This window comes from Chiloscyllium plagiosum, unplaced genomic scaffold (genome assembly GCF_037043375.1).
Source record: "Chiloscyllium plagiosum isolate Xiang-an unplaced genomic scaffold, Cpla_swu_hap1 HiC_scaffold_9, whole genome shotgun sequence".
Taxonomy (NCBI): domain Eukaryota; kingdom Metazoa; phylum Chordata; class Chondrichthyes; order Orectolobiformes; family Hemiscylliidae; genus Chiloscyllium; species Chiloscyllium plagiosum.
Window position 1 is genome coordinate 47,006,635 of NW_028270147.1, and position 16,848 is coordinate 47,023,482.

At 39.9% G+C, this 16,848-nt stretch overlaps 1 protein-coding gene and 1 long non-coding RNA gene across 2 annotated transcripts in view; one reads left to right on the forward strand and one right to left on the reverse strand.

Annotated features, from left to right (window-relative positions):
- Positions 1-11,613, forward strand: part of ttc39a (tetratricopeptide repeat domain 39A) — a 101,559-nt gene extending 89,946 nt beyond the window's left edge. The window contains exon 18 of the mRNA XM_043699215.2: positions 8,123-11,613. Within this exon, the coding sequence (XP_043555150.2) occupies positions 8,123-8,240 (118 nt within the window). The 3' untranslated portion in view covers positions 8,241-11,613. The remainder of the gene's footprint in view (positions 1-8,122) is intronic.
- The window catches only part of LOC148149141 (uncharacterized), a 134,134-nt gene that overhangs the window by 100,328 nt on the left and 16,958 nt on the right, over positions 1-16,848 (reverse strand). The gene's annotated exons all lie outside the window — the stretch shown is intronic.

The window sequence follows — 16,848 nt, forward strand, 5'->3', positions numbered from 1 at the left end:
ATCTCCCTCCAAACCCTTCCTATTCATATACCCATCCAAATGCCTCTTAAATGTTGCAATTGTACCAACCTCCACCACATCCTCTGGCAGCTCATTCCATACATGTACCACCCTCTGTGTGAAAAAGTTGCCTCTTATGTCTCTCATATATCTTTCCCCTCTCACCTTAAACCTATGCCCTCTAGTTCTGGACTCCCCGACCCCAGGGAAAAGACTGCCTATTTATCCTATCCATGCCCCTCAATTTTGTAAGCCTCTATAAGGACAGCCCTCAGTCTCTGACACGCCAGGGAAAACAGCCCCAGCCTGTTCAGCCTCTCCCTGTAGCTCAGATCTTCCAACCCTGGCAACATCCTTGTAAATTTTGTCTGAACCTTTTCAAGTTTCACATCGCCTTTCCGATAGGAAGGAGACCGGAATTGCACACAATATTCCAACAGTGGCCTAACCAATGTCCTGTACAGCCGCAACATGACCTCCCAACTCCTGTACTCAATACCCTGACCAATAAAGGAAAGCAATCCAAATGCCTTCTTCATTATCCTATCTACCTGCAACTCCACTTTCAAGGAGCTATGAACCTGCACTCCAAGGTCTCTTTGTTCAGCAACACTCCCTTGGACCTTACCATTAAGTGTATAAGTCCTGCTAAGAGTTGCTTTCCCAAAATGCAGCACCTCACATTTATCGGAATTAAACTGCATCTGCCACTTCTCAGCCCATTGGCCCATCTGGTCCAGATCCTGTTGTAATCTGAGGTAACCTTCTTCGCTGTCCACTACACCTCCAATTTTGGTATCATCTGCAAACTTACTAACTTATATCTCATTCCCTCTAATCCAGCCAGCATCCTGGTTAACCTCTCAAAAGCTTCTACATCATTCCTGTAATGTAGAATCATAGAGATGTACAGCATGGAAACAGACCCCTTGGTCCAATACTTGGTCCATCTCTTATGCTCACATCCAAATCATTTATGTAAATGACAAAAAAAATGGAGAGGGCCCAGTACCAATCCTTGTGGCACTCCACTGGTCACAGGCCTCCAGTCTGAAAAGCAATCCTCCACCACCACCCTCCATCTTTTACCTTTCAGCCAGTTCTGTATCCAAATGGCTAGTTCTCTCTGTATTCCATGAGATCTAACCTTGCTAATCAGTCTCCCATGAGGAACTTTGTCAACCGCCTTACTGAAGTCCATATAGATCACATCTACCGCATCAAATCTCTTTGTTACTTCTTCAAAAAACTCAATCAAGTTTGTGAGACATGATTTCCCACGCACAAAGCCATGTTGACTATCCCGAATCAGTCCTTGCCTTTCCAAATACATGTACATCCTTTCCCTCAGGATTCCCTCCAACAACTTGCCCACCACCGAGGTCAGGCTCACCGGTCTATAGTTCCCTGGCTTGTCTTTACCACCCTTCTTAAACGGTGACACCACGTTTGCCAACCACCAGTCTTCCGGCACCTCACCTGTGACTATCGATGATACAAATATCTCAGCAAGAGGCCCAGCAATCACTTCTCTAGCTTCCCACAGAGTTCTCGGGTACACCTGATCAGGTCCTGGTATTTATCCACTTTTAACCGCTTCAAGACATCCAGCACTTCCTCCTCTGTAATCTGGACATTTTGCAAGATGTCACCATCTATTTCCCTACAGTCTATATCTTCCATATCCTTTTCCACAGTAAATACTGATGCAAAATATTCATTTAGTATCTCTCCCATTTTCTGTGGTTCCACACAAAGGCCGCCTTGCTGATCTTTGAGAGGCCCTATTCTCTCCCTAGTTACCCTTTTGTCCTTAATATATTTGTAAAAACCCTTTGGATTCTCCTTAATTCTATTTGCCAAAGCTATCTCATGGCCCCGTTTTGCCCTCCTGGGTTCCCTCTTAAGTATACTCCTAGTTTTTTTTATACTATTCTAAGGATTCACTCAATCTATCATGTCTATACCTGACATATGCTCCCTTCTTTCTCTTAACCAAACCCTCAATTTCTTTAGTCATCCAGCATTCCCTATACCTACCAGCCTTCCCTTTCACCATGACAGGAATATACTTTCTCTGGATTCTTGTTATCTCATTTCTGAAGGCTTCCCATTTTCCTTTACCTGTGAACATCTGCCTCCAATCAGCTTTCGAAAGTTCTTGCCTAATACCGTCAAAATTGGCCTTTCTCCAATTTAGAACTTCAACTTTTAGATCTGGTCTATCCTTTTCCATCACTATTTTAAAACGAATAGAATTATGGTCGCTGGCCCCAAAGTGCTCCCCCACTGACACCTCAGTCACCTGCTCTGCCTTATTTCCCAAGAGTAGGTCAAGTTTTACACCTTCTATTGTAGGTACATCCACATATTGAATCAGAAAATTATCTTGTACACACTTAAGAAATTCCTCTCCATCTAAACTTTTAACACTATGGCAGTCCCAGTTGATGTTTGGAAAGTTAAAATCCCCTACCATAACTATCCTATTATTCTTACAGATAGCTGAGATCTCCTTACAAGTTTGTTTCTCAATTTCCCTCTGACTATTGGGGGGGGGGGTCTATAATACAATCCCAATAAGGTGATCATCCCTTTCTTATTTCTCAGTTCCACCCAAATAACTTCCCTGGATGTATTTCCAGGAATATCCTCCCTCAGCACAGCTGTAATGCTATCCCTTATCAAAAAGGCCATGCCCGCTTCTCTCTTGCCTCCCTTTCTATCCTTCCTGTAGCATTTGTATCCTGGAACATTAAGCTGCCAGTCCTGCCCATCCCTGAGCCATGTTTCCGTAATTGCTATGATATCCCAGTCCCATGTTCTTAACCATGACCGGAGTTCATCTGCCTTCCCTGTTAGGCCCCTTGCATTGAAATAAATGCAGTTTAATTTATTAGTCCTACCTTGTCCCTGCCTGCCCTGACTGTTTCACTCACTTCTGTTCTCAGCTGTACCCATCTCAGTCTCTTTCCTCACTATCTCCTTGGGTCCCACCCCCCACACCTTACTAGTATAAATCCTCCCAAGCAGTTCTTGCAAGTTTCCCTGCGAGTATATTAGTCCCCTTCCAATTTAGGTACAATCCGTCCTTCTTGTACAGGTCACTTCTATCCCAAAAGAGATTCCAATGATCCAAAAACGTGAATCCTTCTCCCATACACCAGCTCCTCAGCCATGCATTCATCTGCTCTATCCTCCTATTCCTGCCCTCACTAGCTCGTAGCACTGGGAGTAATCCAGATATTACTACCTTTGAGGACCTCCTTTTTAAATTTCTGCCTAACTCTCTGTAATCTCCCTTCAGAGTCTCAACCGTTTCCCTTCCAATGTCGTTGGTTCCAATGGGGACAATGACCTCCTGCTGGCCCCTCTCCCCTGGGAGAACATTCTGCACCCTCTCAGACATCCTTGATCCTGGCACCAGGGAAACAACACACCATCCTGCTTTTTCTCTGCTGGCCACAGAAATGTCTGTCTGTACCTCTGACTACAGAATCCCCTAACACAATTGATCTCTTGGAAGCCGACGTACCCCTAGTTGTATTAGAGCCAGTCTCAATACCAGAAACTTGGCTGTTCGTGCTATGTTCCCCTGAGAATCCATCACCCCCTACATTTTCCAAAACAGCATACCTGTTTGAAATGGGTATATCCACAAAAGACTCCTGCCCTAGGTGCTGACCTCTTTCACCCTTCCTAGAGTTAACCCTCCCCCCCCGGCCCCCCCGCCCCCCGCCTTCCTATAACTGCCATCCATCACATACGGTTGCTGTTGCAAATTCCTCATCGCTTCTATCTGTCTCTCCAACTGATCCACTCAATCTGATACGGTTTGCATCCAACAGCATTTATGGCAGATATAATCCGCAGTAACCCTTAAATTCTCTTTAAACTCCCACATCTGACAAGTAGTACATATCATTGCAAAGGCCACTTTTGCTCCTTCACAATCTACAGACCCAGAAAATAACACCACCTTATTCCTCTACAAACACTGCCCCAGGTTAAATTAATAGCTATGGCTTATATTTTAAGTTTAATCAAGAGACTTATCTCCAAAAAACATATAATCAAGAAAGAATCCACTATAATCACTACTGCAGCCTTTCTCTTGGACAGACTTAAAACAACAATTAACTTCTGTGCTGTGAACTTCGCCCAACAGATCCTTCAATATTAGTTGTGAATTTCACTTTGTTAATATTCCCAGATGCACTCCGATGTCCAGCAATACATGAATTCAAACAGCAAAGGCAGCAACTGTGCAGGTTCTCGTTTGTTCGTTCGTTCTCTCTCTCTCTCCTGCACTATCCTCACCATGTGCTTCCTTTGTCTGCTCTTCACCCTTTTAAACTGCTGTTGTTTTGACTTTTTTTTTCCCCCAAAGTTCCAAAACAATACAACAGCATATAAAACAGTAATTGCTGCTCCTGGAATTTGAGGAAGTCACCTCCAACAGCTAAAATACCTCAAAATTGAATTGAACACAATACTCCACGTGTGGCCTAACTAAAGTCCTACAAAGCTGTAACATGACATCCTGACTCTTGTACTCAATTCTTCAACCAATAAAGGAAAGCATGCCATACACCTCCTTTACCATTCTGTTTACTTACATGGCCACTTTCAAGATCCTTCTTTCATCAATGTTATTCAGAATCCTGCCATGAACTATGTACTTTTCTTTATCGTTTGATCTCCCAAAGTGCAGCACCTCTCACTTTTCTGGATTAATTCCATTTGTTAGTGCTCCACCCATATCTGCAACTGATCTATATCCCGCTGTATCCTTTGACAACCTTCTACACTATCCACAACTTCACTGATCTTTGTATTGTCTGCAAACTTACTTACCAACACACCCATCTACGTTTTCATCTCAGTCATTTATGAGGTCCCAATACAGATCTCTGCAGAACACAGCTGGTCATGGAACTCCAGCCTGCAAAGTACCCCTCCACCACTATTCTGCCTTCTATGGGCAAGCCAATTCTGAATCCACATGGCCAAGTCACCATACTTCTGAATCTTCTGGATGAGCCTATCATGAGGGACTTTGTCAAAAGCCTTACTAAAATCCATATAGACAATATCCACTACTCTACCCTCAATCACCTTTGTTGTTATTTCAAAAACTTAAATCAAGTTAGTAAGAAATAACCGGCCCTGCACAAAGCCATGCTGACTGTCCCTAATTAGGCCATGCTTCGCCAAATGTGTGAGAATCCTATCTCTAAGAATTCTCTCCAATAGCTTCCCAACTAATGAGAGACTCACCAGTCTGTAGTTTCTTGGATTCTCCCTGTTTCCCCTCTTGAACAGGGGAGCAACATTAGCTACTCATCAGTTCTCCAGAATCTCTCCATTGGCTTGTGAGGGCACATAGATCTTGGTCAAGGCACAAGCAATCTCCCCTCTTGCGTCTCTCAGTAACCTGAGGTAGATACCATCAACCCTGGGGTCTTATCCACCTTAAATGATCTTGAAGAGATGCAACACCACTTCTTTCTTGATCTCAAAATGTCTTAGCACATTAGCATGCTCCACACTAATTTCTCAATCCTCCCTATCCTTTTCCTGGGTGAATACCAATGCAAAGTACTCCTTTAGGATCTCACCCACATTCTCTGCCTCCAAGCTCAAGTTCTCTCCTTTATCCTTGAGTGGTCCTACCTTTTTCCCATTTATCATTCTTGTTCTTAAAATGTATCTATAGAATGCCTTGGGATTCTCTTGAACTCTACTTGCCAAGGTCATTTTAGGAGCCCTTTTTGCTCTTAATTCTCTGCTTGAGTACTTTCCTGTTTTCCTTTTATTCTTCACGAGCCCTATCTGATTTTAGCTTTCCAAACTTTACATATGCTTATTTTTTAAGTTTTGACCAAATTCAAAACTTCCCTCATTATCCAAGGTTCCATAACTTGCCGTCCTTGTCTTTCACCCTTATGGGAGCATGCTAATTTTAAACAGTTCCTACATGTCAAATGTGGACTTGCCTGATAACAGCTCCTCCCAAATACTGAGGTGGTTTGTTTTCCCCAGTTTAGAACCTCCCACAAGGTCCTGACTTATCCTTGTTCATAGCCATCTTAAAACTTAAGGGGTTATGATCACTGTTTCCAAAATGCTCTCCCACCGAAAGGTCAGTTACCTGGCCAAAGTTCATTAGCTCTTACAAGGTCCAGTCTGGTTCCTCCTCTTGTTGGACTATCGGCATACTATTTCAAGAAACCCCCTTGGATGCACTTAAATTCCGCCCTAAGGTTTCTTGCTGTAAGGGTCAATACTGGGGAAGGTAACACTGTTTGTATTGCAACTTTCCATGATCACCTCGATATTTGTTTATAAATGTCTTGGTAGCTGATTGGGGGGGGGGGGTCTATAGTATAATCCTATCAACATTTCTGCATCCAACTTATTTTTGAGCTCCACTTATATTGACTCAGTAGATGAGCCCTTCAGCAAATCCTCTCTAAGTGCAGATGTAACATTCTCCCTGATTAATAATGCAACTCCTCCAATTCTTATCTTCCTCTCTATCTTATCTAAAATAACAAAACCCTGCAACTTTGAGCAGCCAGTCCCATCCCTCTCTCAACTAAGTCTATGCAATGACCATAAATAACATCATAGTCCCATGTGGGCAAAAGTGAGGATGCAGATGCTGGAAACCAGAGTTTAGATCAGAGTGATGCTGGAAAAGCACAGCAGGTCAGGCAGCATCCGAGGAGCAGGAAAATCTACATTTCAGGCAAAAGCCCTTCATCAGGAATGAAGGCAGGGAGCCTCCAGGGTGGACAGATAAATGGGTGGGTTGCTGGGGAGAAGGTAGTTAGCACCTTCCAAACCGATACCACTTCCATCTAGAAGGACAAGGGCAGTAGATATTTAGGAACAATACCACCTGGAAGTTCCCCTCTAAGCCACTTTCAATTCTGATTTGAAAATATATCCCCATTCCTTCACTGTCACTTGCTCAAATTCCAAGAACTCTCTCACTAACAATATTGTCTGTCTACCTACAGCATACGGAATGTAGTGATTCAAGAAAGCAGCTCAGCAGCCTCTTTCTTAAGATGAAGTAGCAATGGGCAATAAATGTTGGAGAGGTAGCATAGTCTGTGTCTCATGAGAGTATTAAAATATGCTTCAATGCAAAGTTCTTTAAATTCAATGGAAAATGACAGGGGAATTCATGTTAATATAAATTTAGGATAGACATTTCTCCATGAAATGAATAAAAATTTATGCAAGTCTCTTCTCGCCCTATAGGCATAACCTTATGTAATATATATTACAAAGGACTTGGTGTGATTAGTAAACATGTATAGATATCTGCACAAGAAAAAAAGATCGTCAACTGGTTATAGTCAGTTGAAATTTTCTGAAGTTGGAATTAACTCATCTGCCACCATTTCAATTTAAAAAGATCTTAGTTTGTTGGAAGGAGTTGAATTTCATCGTGTTATACCTTACTGGTGAATAGTAGAACCATACAAAGGTAATCCAATTTATTACTAAAAAGAGACATACTGCCAAAGCTTTTCATCTTGTACTCATCAAGATAACTAAGAATGTCAAATTTCTAAAATCATTTTAAAACAGGAAAAATAGGGTGATTGGTTTGCAAGTTGCCTCGATTTGTTGAGAAGTTGCCGTAGAGAAAGCAACAGAAATGTTATAAGTTTGATCAGTTACCACCAATTGGTTGATAGTGCAGTCAGATCTATTCAGCTAACACTGCCAATCTCAGAATCTTGGTTATTTTCATGGTTTAAAAGCATAATATAGAGCAATGAGAAGTGATGTTCCAAAGAAGTGAGTAAAGTGGAGGCAGTGTAAAGAAACATTTTATCTTTCCAAAGTGTATCAAGTCATAATATGATTTCTGCATATTTGCCACACTGTTTTAAATTGTTAACCTCTGGATAAATATTTTCAAATACAGATAGTCCTTCTATAATGCAATGGTTGCATTCTTGGGCAGCCCCACATTCATAGAAAAATCACGCTTTAGAAACAGTGCTTAAAATGTTGGTGATGTAATTATAATGTTACAGTGAATTTGCATTATAGCAGAACAAGCTGTAGTGAATTGTTCTGAAATTTTCTTTTCCAGGCAAAACTACAAGAATTATTCAATGGAGTCAAGAACGCATTTTCGAATTCAGGCTGCTCTTCTCAAAGCAAAATCTCGTACACACAATGGAAAGCAATCATTACCTTCTACACCTTAAAACTGCTAAAATTATTGATACAGGAGAAGTACAAAGGACAAGCAAAATGTTTCCCTCTTTGTACATAAAAGCTACATCCACTGATAAATCTAAAATAGGAGCAAAACACAACAGATTCCAGAAATCTGAAATAAAACAAAGTACTGGAAAAACTCCAGTTCTGAAGAGTCATATTTGACTTGAAGCATTTACTCTACTCTTCTCTCCACAGTTGCTGCCAGACCGGCTATGTATTTCTAATGGTAATCTGTTGCAACTTACTATAGTACAGAGTCACTATAATCAGGGTTACGTGCACCACTGGGCATTACGCTCGCTTTCTCTCAAGGACATGTAATTATTGTTTTGGTGATCTACATCACAATCATATAAATACTTACCTGTATAAAAATGTAAATGTAGAATTCATTTTTGGAATTACATTTGCACAAAACATGGATCCATGGAAGCCACAATCACAGATACATTTTAATACTCCATCTCTCCAAATTTGTGTATCAATTAACACTAAAGTCTACAAAACTTCTTAACAAAGCTACTCATTAATACAATTCAAAGAGGAAAAAGATTCCGTTCTAGAGTAAGTTTGCACTTGAAATGTTAACTGTTTGATCTGTAGGGAGATAATTTCTTCAGCACTTAGTTTTCCTTTCAAATTTCCAGCATCCATTTCTTTCTTTAGTTTATTTAAAACTAATTTAGTACTTAAATTGGGAAAACAGGGCAAAACAGTTCCATTATTATCAATCACAAAGATATTGGTTGCAACACAGGAAGCCTGTTTCACCACAGAAGTAAGTGTTAAAAGTAGTTCATGTCTAGTTTATAATACAATTACCTATTATAACTTAATCCCCTTTAAATTGTACTTAAGGCATTTGAAGTTGTGAACATAAATACATACATAGGTTCAGTTTTCCTTAAAAATAATAATTTGCTAAAAGGATACTTTTAAATACCAGACCTGTTGAGTTTCTCCAACATTGTGCTGTTCAGATTTCCAGCATCTGCAGTGTTTTGCATTTAGTTTTTCATATTTTTGTCATAAGTTCACTTTATCACAATTTATAATGAATTCACAAATTACTTCTATTCTGCATGATCAATGTAAACATACTAAACCATCCAACACTTACAGCAGGTAAATCAAGTTAGTATCAATGTGGCCACTAACTGGAGGAAATTGGATTCAGAAAGGTAATACTCCTGTTCATTTGGTGGAAGCATGATCAAGATGTTCAGCAGTGATTATCAAAGTCCCTATCAATCATTTTCATACTCAGAATTACATGCTCTTCAAATAGGGGATATTAAAATAGGGGATAGTAAAGCACTAAAAATTTCTACATCAAATGCTTTCATAGCAGTACTGTGAATGAGTGATGGCATTGCAGTAAAATGTTACTTTTCTCCATGTCTTAAAATACTTATATGAAGTTTTGCAGTTAAGTAAATATTTATGTTACCAATTATCTAAGGAATAAGTTACGTTTTCTCATTTTCAAAATCTACAATAGATTATATGCCATGAGACGTAGAAAATTACAAAATTTTAGAAAATTCCAGTAATCTTACATAAATTGTGAATCTATTTTTATATGATTGAACTCTACCCCAGTCATGAACTGGACAGTTACCTCTCATTAGTTACATGAGCATCAGTGCACACTGTACCAGCTGACATAATTGACCAAAGATACAACAGTCTGTGGGAAAAGAACTGATGTTTAATATCCAGCCTAATCCTACTTCTGTGCAACTTAAATGCATGCTACTCCTTTTCTCCAAGTTCTCAGACTTAAATAATCTATGAAGCATCACATACAATCCAGCCTTGTCATTTCAATATCTAATTCTCATAAGCCTATGCTGCTCGAATGCAAGTGATCCTGAAGAATTGGGTGTGCATACAGAAAGTTCTAAGGCTCATTCTCGTTTCAAAATGGGAACATATCTATAGGGAACAGTTGATAATTAATACAATTGGAGTATGCAATTTTGCATTTATCAAAGTGAGAAATGTCTGTCACAACAGATAACTTTTTCTTCCCTCAATTCTTGTACTCCATATTCCATGTTCTCTGAATGAGACTGTCACTTTATTGAGAGTTTGTTGATCCCACAAACCCCTGATGTGGAAAAGACTGGTTGAGTTATATTCTTAACGATTACATAATAAGTGAAGGAAGACTTGTTGCATTGTGCAATATTACTGGACTAGTAGTAGTAGTAATCACCATAGTTCAACATTGCTCTCCAAGAGAAACAACTGGTGGCGAGTTTCACCTGAGGGTCACTATACCTGAAGCAAAGGGTGAGATTGAGAAAGTAGCAATTTAATGGTGATCTTAGCCAGTGGGGTCTAGTATTTTAGAGGACCAGGCCAAAACTCTGGGGAAGCGGTTTAAATCCCACCACAGTAAATTCACGTAAAATGATGACAATGACAACTATCACCAATTATTATGAAGAAATTACTCCCATTAAGGAAGGAAATCTGACACTGCTATTTGGTCTGGCTTATGTGACAGATGTAACTCTTAAATTGTCCTCTGAAATGGTCTAGCAAGTCACTCCGTTCAAAGGCAATTAGGCATGCGCAGGAAATACTGACCTTACCAGCAATGGCCACATCCCACACAAAAAAAGAAAACATCATATAACACACAATTCCAGTTGCCCCATTACCAATATTTGTACAAGAATGTTTACAAATTTAAGAATCAAAGAAAGCCTAATTAAAGTTTTTTGCTGCATTCCTTACAGAAGTGTCCCTAAGAACTGTCGGACCTTTGTGGGATGGGATTGGCAACTGTTTAAATTTTTAGTTGCATTATTGGTAATACCCTGATTTCAAAGACAAGGCCAGTTGGCTTTACACTGTTAAATGATGACTGCTATTAACTGCATGATACATAGCCTCAAGGGGCTTTTAATTTACAAAAATGTAAATGAAAATCATTTACAAAGATTTATGTTAAGATTTTATGAAATAAATGCTTGCTTTTGTAATCTGGTCAAAGGTAACAATAGCTAAGCATTGCTGCAATGAGAAAACAGTTAACAATATCAATTGAAATAATCCATTTATTGTCTCAATTTTCAATTGGTCACATTTTCCTGTTCTTCTGTGTAATATTTTTGCAGTTCATTATATTTATTTTTTTTAATCTTATCCTCTAATTTGTACAGCTAATTTAGAACACAAAAGCATTTAAGTCTGAAATTTGAGTTCATCTCAGAAATAATCATTGTGTTTTGCTGTAACATGTTTATTTGAATTCTGATGCTGATGTTCTGCTGGATTCAGAACTAAGTAAATGAAGACTGTTTTCATATTGTTTAATGATAAAATGTTTAAGAATTAGATGTATAGCTATGTTTTTCCTGATTTTTCTTTTAAGTCATTATTTGTCAGTTTTTGCTACAAATATTTATATTATAACACCTTTAATTAGGGCAAAATTATCCAAAGGAATGGCACATTTTTAGAACTCAGGTGGTGGACCAGCATCCAATGTAACTTAGCAATAACAATGATGATGGGTGAATAGGCATTGGTAAAGAAAACAGGCAGCAAATTTGGATCATCTCTCTAGACCAGAGAGCACTAGAATAAGGGAGTCTGGAAGCCATGAAAACACGAACATTTCCACAAGTCGACTTAGGGCAAAGTTGTCATCATATCTTGCCTGAGGGAGATCACTCCCTGCAAGTGGGCATTATGGAGCTCCTTTTATATGGACAAATTAAAATCGACAAGCCCCTCTGCATCTACACTGTTTATCACTGAACAGCATAAATGCAATGCTGGTCTCACGATCCCAAAACTGGACATGGGTAACTTTGCTTTTTATGGAATGGTAATTCTACAGCCAGTCACATGCTATCATGAATAGTACCCTACCTCAAATCCCAAAGTGTCCTCTTGCAAAGTTATTTAAACACATTATAATAGTGGTGTAAGGGGAGGCCACATGTTTGAGTTGCAGCATGTAGGAGCTGGTGGACAACAATGTGGCTATTCAAGTTGTGGGGAGCAAAGTAGTTACAGAAATGGATATGTTTGCTGCCAGAAGATCATGCACCCCGAAAGCTGTGTTGACTGTCTAGGGTTAGGACATCTGGGACCGAAGAGAAGAGAACTTTGCCTAGGAGATGACCCAGTTATCATGGTTCACACAGGTACAAAGGGCACAGGTAGGATGAAGAAAATGATTTGCTGAGGACGTATAAGATCAGAGTTAGTAGAAAGAAGCCATTTTTGATCCATCCTTTTAACTAGCAAGGGTGAATTCAGAAACAAAGGACAAGACATACAAACATAAGAGTACAATACATCAGATGAGGCAAAAATACAATATTTAGGGTTCTTTGTCAAATTTCATATCAAGTTAGATGAAAGCATTAGATACTATTCATTTTGAATCTGAAATTGTTCAGTGTTTGCCTGCCAAGCAGAAGGTGCCATGGAAGTTGAATCGACTTAAGGTAGCAACTGACAGTCTCACTGGCAAAAGAAATGGCTCAATGGGATTGAATAATCTACTTCTATTCTAATTCATACCTTTCTCTTTGCATACTGCAACTTCTCATCCTCAAAATGTAAAACATGCACTCATGTGTGCAAACAGCTTATCCGTTGTTCATACAACTGCATGTCATGGTCACCATCAACTTTGAAAATAAAGAAGCCACATGAATAGCATAGTCTTGAATATAACTAAGAACACTCTCTCTTTATCATGATTTTAAAATGTGCTGACAAAGGTGCTAATAGGGATAGATGAAATAGGGTGGGAGGGGATTTGGGTTGAACAGAAGCACCAGCATCAAACTAGGTCAAAAGGCATATTTCTGGTCTGTAAATTCCAATTATCCTCACGATCTTCAAATTCCATTGCATTCTGCCCTCCTGAGCAGACAGAAGAAATTGCTCTTTTCAATCCACTTAAATTCACATTCATTATCAAATTCGTAGAGAGAAGATTGATTGCTTTAAACTCTAGAGTGTGCAAAGCACAGTTGACAAACACATTTCTCCATGGAGACTAGTTACTCAATGCTGCTCTCCGTCTCTCAGATTCTAGTATCCTTCCTATATCAGAATTGCATGAATACCTTCAAAACCTTTTCCTTCTCAAAGCTCACCTGCATGGCAACATTAATTGCAAGAACCTGGCACCAGGTAAAAATTCTGGTTCTGGGGTGTAGCTTTGCTCGCTGAGCTGTAGGCTCGATATCCAGACGTTTCATTACCTGGCTAGGTAACATCATCAGTGGTGACCTCCAAGTGAAGCGAAGCTGTTGTCTCCTGCTTTCTATTTATCTTTCTAGACCAGAGAGCACGTTTGTCCTGGATAGGGTTCCTGGGGTTTGTGGTGATGTCATTTCCTGTTCATTTTCTGAGGGGTTGGTAGATGGTATCGAGATCTGTGTGTTTGTTTATGGCGTTGTGGTTGGAGTGCCAGGCCTCTAGGAATTCTCAGGCATGTCTTTGTTTAGCCTGTCCCAGGGTAGATGTGTTGTCCCAGTCGAATTTGTGGTTTTTTTTGGTTCTGTAGACTATTCTGTAGACAAAGTTATTTTTCATGGAAGTAACAGTTTAAAGCATAAACTGTTTGTAAAACATCCTCAACATCTTCTGGGATAGAGACTTGCAGTCTAAAACCACTGTAAACAGAGGTTGCTGCTAAGGCTTCCTTTTAATCTTTAGTAGCCATGCCACTCAGGCCAATCATTAGGCAGACTTCAGACAGGTTACATGACCCCTTTAATTTCACCTTAAAAAGTTTGAAAATAAACTTTCTAAACCTTGTTATTTTAACACATTTTCAAACTGCATAGCCTTTGGCCCTCCAATCCCAGAGATGCAGCTCCTTCACTGTTCAACCTCCATCATGGATGCTCTTTTCATCCCCCACTGCCTCACGTACATTTTATTGTCTTCTGAATTTGAATGATTGATTTGTCACTTGCACTTTATAGTGAATAGCTTTAATTGTCACCATAAACCAACCAATCAAATTGGCACCAAATTAAGCGTTTCAAAAAAACTTGAAAGAGTCAAGCTTCTTTCCAATGCCTACACGAGTCCTGAGTTGACTCACCAGCAACACTTGTGCCATCACCTCTCTTTGCCATTGGCCCACCTCGAGAACACTAAGTCCAATGGTGAACGCGCACTCACCCCTCCACCAGGAGTCCCTGCCCTGGGCATACCATGCTGCCACAGCCTCACCAAAATCAAGAGTCCCTGGCTCTGCTGCCAGGCCATTGCACTAATAGTCTCGCTCCAGCTACTCTCCTCCAATATGTTGAGTTTCCATCACTGCCTCTGAATGCTGAAAGAGCTTTGTGGTCGCTAGTCCCAAACTCAAGACATCCTTGCTGCTGCCTCCAATTGTCAGGAGGTGCCTCCTCCAACCACCAGGAAGCTGCTGTCATTCCCCACACAGCCTGAGCTTGCTGCCGTGCTGACCAACCCACCAAAAGTCAAAGTAAAAACAAAGAAAACAGACAGGAACGGATGATGCCCAGGCATGAGCCAGGACACAGCCCCTCCTATTCTGTCACCATCTTGGATTAGTAGTCTTTTGTACTGTTATGACCTCTTTTTGTTCCCTCAGCCAAAGAAAATGGATATGAATACAATTACAGTAAGAATGATTTACATGAACAGACTGGTTAATGTCAACCACTCCGGTACTTCCACTCCTACTAACCTACTGATCACCTAACTTCCCTTGCAAAGCCCGATGCTATGTAGCATTGCAAATTATTTCTTGTACTCAAGTCCCACTCCCTAATGACTTTGTATTCTAAACGACTTAGTAGTCCATGAGAGAGTGTGCAGATTAAAAACACTGTTTGGTAAGTTGTGACAAATTGTGTATAACAAATACCCAGTACTCTGTCAAATGCAATGATTTTGGATAAACGTTTCCACTGAAGTAAATTACACTAAAAGATGACAAGAAGTGTGAAGAGAATGAAAAAGTTTTCAAAGTTATTTTGGTGGGATGTGGGCAGGATGTGGTTAAGTCAACATTTGTAGCCCACCCCTAACTGACTTTGGAAATGTGGCAGGGAGCAGTTTTCTTCTACCCAGCACGTTGAGAATGGGTGATTCCGAGTACTGTGCACCTATCGGGAAAAGGTCATCATAAACACACATCTTGTTGACAACTCAATACAACAATATACACATCAAAACTAGGAGCCGGTCTCAACACTCTTCCCTTTGATTCCTTGCAAACATTAGTCCACACATCCACCAACTGATAAAAATCCACAGTCAGACGAACCATTCGTTCCGTACCTCAACATGCTCCATAATAACTTGCTCAATCCACCAAATATGCACCTTCCCAGCCTGGTGCGCTCTAGAGTGACTTTACTGAGCAAGATTTATCAGCATTCTTCGGATCAAGGAATGTGAAACAAGGATGAGCAACAAGTTTCTTGTGACAAATCCCATCTGTCAAATGGCAGGCTTTGAACTACTATAGCAAGAGCAGTCCTCGAGAAACAGGTTCAGGACAACAGGGTGCCTCAGCAGCCAAGTTTCTTTGCCAGAACATCAGTACAAGCCCCTTACATATTTATGGAGATAAACAATGCTGTCGAGTGTGCCTCGACAAACTAATCTACCTTAAAACATAGAACCAAGTGATAGCAAATAAGTAGCATATCAATACGCATTTTTAAATTCTAAAAATTGTGGCAGTATCATTTAAAAAGGCAAAAGAAAAGCTTTTGTTTCATTACATCACGACATGGTTACTGGCACTGTGACATAAATGTTACTTCCTACATACAAGCCCAAGCCTAAATGTTGTCCAGGTTTTGGTACATAGAACATAGAACATATGCATTAAGAGCAGAAATGGGTCACTCAGCCCTGCACCCTGCTCTGCCATTCAATCAGATTATAGCTGATCTGATTATACCACATACTTATTCGGAATATCCTGTCGGCCAGAATATCCTTCGTTAAGGATTATTTACCTCAGCTTTAAAAATGGTCAAGGACTCTGCTTATGGCACTTTTTTGAGGTAGAGCATTCCTAAGAGACTCAACGCTAAAAAAAAAACCTGTTTAAATCAGTGACCCCCTTTTTAAATCATGACCTCTGGTTTTAAATTCTCTCCCAAGAGAACAGCTTTTTCACAACCACCCTATCGAATGTTTTTTTTTCTCACTCGCCCAAGTGAATTGTCCTCAAAGCTTACAGGCAAAAATATTGGAATATCCAGAAGCAGACTTTTATAGAAAAAATAATTTGTCCACTGGATGTGAAAATCAAAAAAGGTGGAGATTACATGTGAAACCATTAATGAAAGAATTCTTTTGGAAGAATTTAAAAGTTCACTCCTTCAGGAGTAAGGACTTCCATAGAAAACCAGAAAGCTGCACCTGAAGAACAGGCAGCTGAGAAAATGATATTTGAAGGTGGAAATAATATTAAAAGGCCTAAGTGTTTCAGTTGTCACAAAATGGGACATGTTTACGTAGGTTTGTGAAAGCTACAGGATAAATTCATGGGACTGGATTAGGATATACAAAGTTGTTGCAAAGAAATTAAGCCCTGACACCATACAACAG